This window comes from Nicotiana sylvestris, chromosome 10 (assembly GCF_000393655.2).
Source record: "Nicotiana sylvestris chromosome 10, ASM39365v2, whole genome shotgun sequence".
NCBI lineage: Eukaryota > Viridiplantae > Streptophyta > Magnoliopsida > Solanales > Solanaceae > Nicotiana > Nicotiana sylvestris.
This window is the reverse complement of record NC_091066.1, coordinates 19,851,600-19,855,458: the sequence shown is the minus strand read 5'-3', so window position 1 is coordinate 19,855,458 and position 3,859 is coordinate 19,851,600. Positions and strand designations below refer to the sequence as shown.

The window sequence follows — 3,859 nt, the reverse complement described above, 5'->3', positions numbered from 1 at the left end:
TTGTAAAATTGTCATATCTCAAGTACTCTTGCAAACCAACATGAGTACTAAATTTGGACACTATAATATAATACTAGTAAAGAATTATACTCAAGGTATAAAGTTGACTGAGTACTTGCTCAAAAATAAAAGCTTTTTTGTCCTTGTAGTAAATTAACTCATATAACCAACAACAATTGTGGTGGAACGGTAAGTACTTCTTCATCCTTAATTAGAGGTTTTGATTTGAATTCTGGGTATGGAGATATTTTTTATTCTCAATGTAGGACTTTTCGTCGCGAATCCGAATTTAATTGGACGTCAATACAAATATCGGACACCGAATAAAAAACAAAAAGAGTAACTCGTATAAAGTTATTGTACTTCTTAACTCTCCCTCCATGTGCACTTATTGTGCATGGACCATACTTGCCTTTGATCTTTAAATCCTCAGTAAATTTTTTATTTTTATTTTCATTTTTCAACATAAAAGCCATTACTCCTGTCTACTACTAAAGCAAACAAGAATTCATTAGACCATATTTCTAGCCTTTCTTCTTTTGACTTCTGACCATTCTCTGAATTTTTTCTTCTTCTTTGAATCTTGTCGTCTCACTACCAATAAAAAAAACCAAGATTTAGGTTTTTTGTCCTTCCAATTTACTCTCAGTAATTCTACCAAAAAAAAAAAAGAAAATGGCAATTGATATGATCTCAGAAGCTCCAACTCTAGTAACAAGTCCAAGAATTTCTTTTTCTGATGATCTTAGTCAAAAAGATTCTAATGCAAATTCTTCTGCTGAAAAATTCCCATTAATTTGCTCAGATTCTAATTCTGAATTCGATTTCTGTATTACCAACAACACAAATACAGAAACTTCTTCAGCAGATGAGCTTTTCTTAGACGGCTTAATTCGACCTCTTCAACTACAAGAAAAATATGTCACTATAAACCAAGAAATCTTGAAAAATATATCCAAGACTCAACCTTTAAATTCTCCTCCAAATCAACCAACCCCAAATGAAAGTTCAAACCAAGAAATCTTGAAACAAAAGGATCAAAGCAAATCCTTTTGGCGCATAAGGAGAAGTAGTAGTCTTCATTGTGTTAATAGCCACAAAAAAAGCTCATTTTGGTCTTTACCTTTACTATCACGTAGCAATTCTACAGGCTCAGAAGGTCAGAAAAACAATGCACAATTCAAGAAAATGAAGAATATGAATACATCTGCAGCTAATTTTTACACATTTCCATCATCACAAAAGCCACCATTGAGAAAGAATTATGGATTAGGGCATAATTATGGTAATGGGGTTTGCATTCATCCTGTTTTGAATGTGCCACCTACTTTTATTACTAAGGGTACTGCTAATCTCTTTGGTTTGGGGTCTTTTTTTGCCAATGGAAAAGAAAACAAGGGTAAGAAATGATTTGTTTGTACTAATTACTACTTTGCTCTTATTGTTCTTACTACTATAAATTATTGAAATCCATCATAGTTTGTTTACATAATTTTTGGGGTCATTTCGTTTGAAGAAAAATTATGCTAGGATTAGTTACGCTGGCGGCATTAGTATCTTACATTTATTGGTTGTTTGATATATTGTATTAATTTTCGGATTATCAATTTTATTGCTTTATTCTGGGATAATTTATCCGCGTATTATTATTCCACTCTCTATTAGGTATAAGTTATTATAATATTATTTTTAATTCTAAAATAACTTATCCAAAAATTAATAATCAAATAAGAATAAAATGGTAGTACTAAATTTGTTTTATCCCAAATTTATTTTTATTTATTCATCATATCAAACTACCCCTTAATGTTATTTAGTGATGACTTTATTCTTCTTAACATCTTTGGACAGAGGATAAGAATTTGTACTTAGGATATCTGCAGAAGTTGGGTACTTTTTGTCCCTTGTGTCTATCTAAATAAACAATTAATCATTAGAGTCACTAAATTATTAAAAATGTAAAATTTAATGTGGCTTAGGCTTAGGGGACACAAAGACAGGAGGCCTTCTTTTGTGGTTGTCCCTTTTGTTTTTTCATTTGAAATCTTGGATTTAAAGGGTTTCTATTATTAATTTCAAGATTACTTTTTGGTCTGTCTTTTCGGTTCAATCTTTTCATAAGATTGATATACTCCCGGTTCAGAAGATGTGACCAATTTGCTTTTTTATTTGGTTCAAAATAAGTGTCCAGTCATGTAATCAAGAAAAAATTCAATTTGTTTTTACAAAATAACTCCTATGTACATATTTCTAAAAAGTTTTCTTACTTTTCATATTAAATGTTTAATTAGGGGTAGTTTAGTCATAGTAGATATTTTTGTATAGAATTTTGTATTTTCTTAATAGGCGTGCTAAAAGCAAATTGATCGGTGAACCGGAGGAAGTATTTGATTAGGTTCAAACTTTTGAGGAGTGGTTTATGGTATCAGTTGCTTTTGTATGTTTTTGTGGGATTCAGACAATAGCATCCTTCCAAAATAAAATAAACAATGGATTTTACCGGACCAAAAGAGTAAATGTCTTAAAAATATGTAAAAAATGTAATACTTCTACTATATTTCAATACTCCATCCGTGCAACATTATCGGTCATGTTTTGCTTTGCAAAAGTCAAATGTGACAAATTTTTATCGATATTTAAAATGTATTTTTATTATATTGACATGAGAAAAATTATAACCTATAATACTTTTATACTATAGTTTTTGAATATTAAAATTTTAATTTTAAAATACTGAATTGCTCTAATCTAATTTAGTCCCAAAAATTAATTAAATTGACTCTCGAAAAGCAAACCTGATATAATTTGCAATGAAGGGAGTATTTGCAAACTGATGTTTATAATTGCAAACACTAGTTTGGCCCTCGATATTTGCAAACATTAAATTTTAATATCTGAAATATTTGAAAAATATTGAAAAACCTGTATTTCAAGCAAACTAGTAGTTGTTACTCACAAATCTACAATTTTTTCTCCAAATGAAATCCATTTCCAAACATAACTTCCAACTACTCTTTTTTGAACATCATCGTTTCAAATAAACTTTATTTTTCTTCAAGTATGTTTAGATACTCTATTTTTCTATTATATAAAAATTATTTTCCCTAGTCCCACCTTCCGTTTTTCAGTCTTGAGTTTTGAGTATCACTGGTAAATTTTCTTGAATATAGAGACATTGAGCACTATATAAATAATAAAAGTAATAAATTTATCTCACAAATATGGGTCTAGGGAAGGTAATGTATATACAAACTTACCCCTATCTTGTGCAGGTAGAGAGATTGTTCCCAGTAGACCCTCGGCTCCAAATAAGCATGCAAATCACAATAGTATAAAGAAGAAATATAATAGTGTAAAAGTCACGGAAGCAGTAACAACAACAAGTAGAGTAACCAAAGCACAAGCAATATCAAGTAGCAATAGAATTTTAAGCATATAGAAATATTAAAATACGTTACTACTTGTTATGCCTCGCAATATTACGTCCCGCAGTATTAAATTACGACGATGTTGCGCCCTGTAGTATTGTATGTTGAATTTATCGTAAGGCAATTGACATTAGTCCAAGGAAAAAGATTATTTGGAGATTATAAAGATTATGCTATTTTAAATAAATAATGAGTAAATCCGTGAAGGTGAGAGGGGAAGCAAGTCAAAGAAAATAAGTTTTTCGTCCAAGTTTGACATATTGGGATAAAATACGGGCCGAGCGTCAATACCCGATATTTATGGACTAGTGTCATACAAGGTACTACATGACCATGATAGTAAGGTGTAAAGGTATGTTAAAAACGAGTAGTATTTTAAGTAAGTTGAGATAATTATTAATTATGTGGGTAATTAGTTAATTACCGGATAA

The 3,859-nt window shown here is 30.2% G+C and overlaps 1 protein-coding gene across 1 annotated transcript; it reads left to right on the top strand.

Moving 5' to 3' along the window:
• Positions 1-484: 484 nt before the first annotated feature.
• On the top strand, positions 485-1,492 carry LOC104224286 (uncharacterized). Its single transcript, XM_009775907.2, has one exon. It carries the CDS (start codon positions 676-678, stop codon positions 1,408-1,410), a length of 735 nt encoding a protein of 244 aa, XP_009774209.1. The 5' UTR covers positions 485-675; the 3' UTR covers positions 1,411-1,492.
• The last annotated feature ends 2,367 nt before the right edge of the window (positions 1,493-3,859 follow it).

Excerpts from the sequence above, each read along its gene's own strand:
- LOC104224286 (XM_009775907.2), top strand. The coding sequence starts at position 676 with ATGGCAATTGATATGATCTCAGAAGCTCCAACTCTAGTAACAAGTCCA.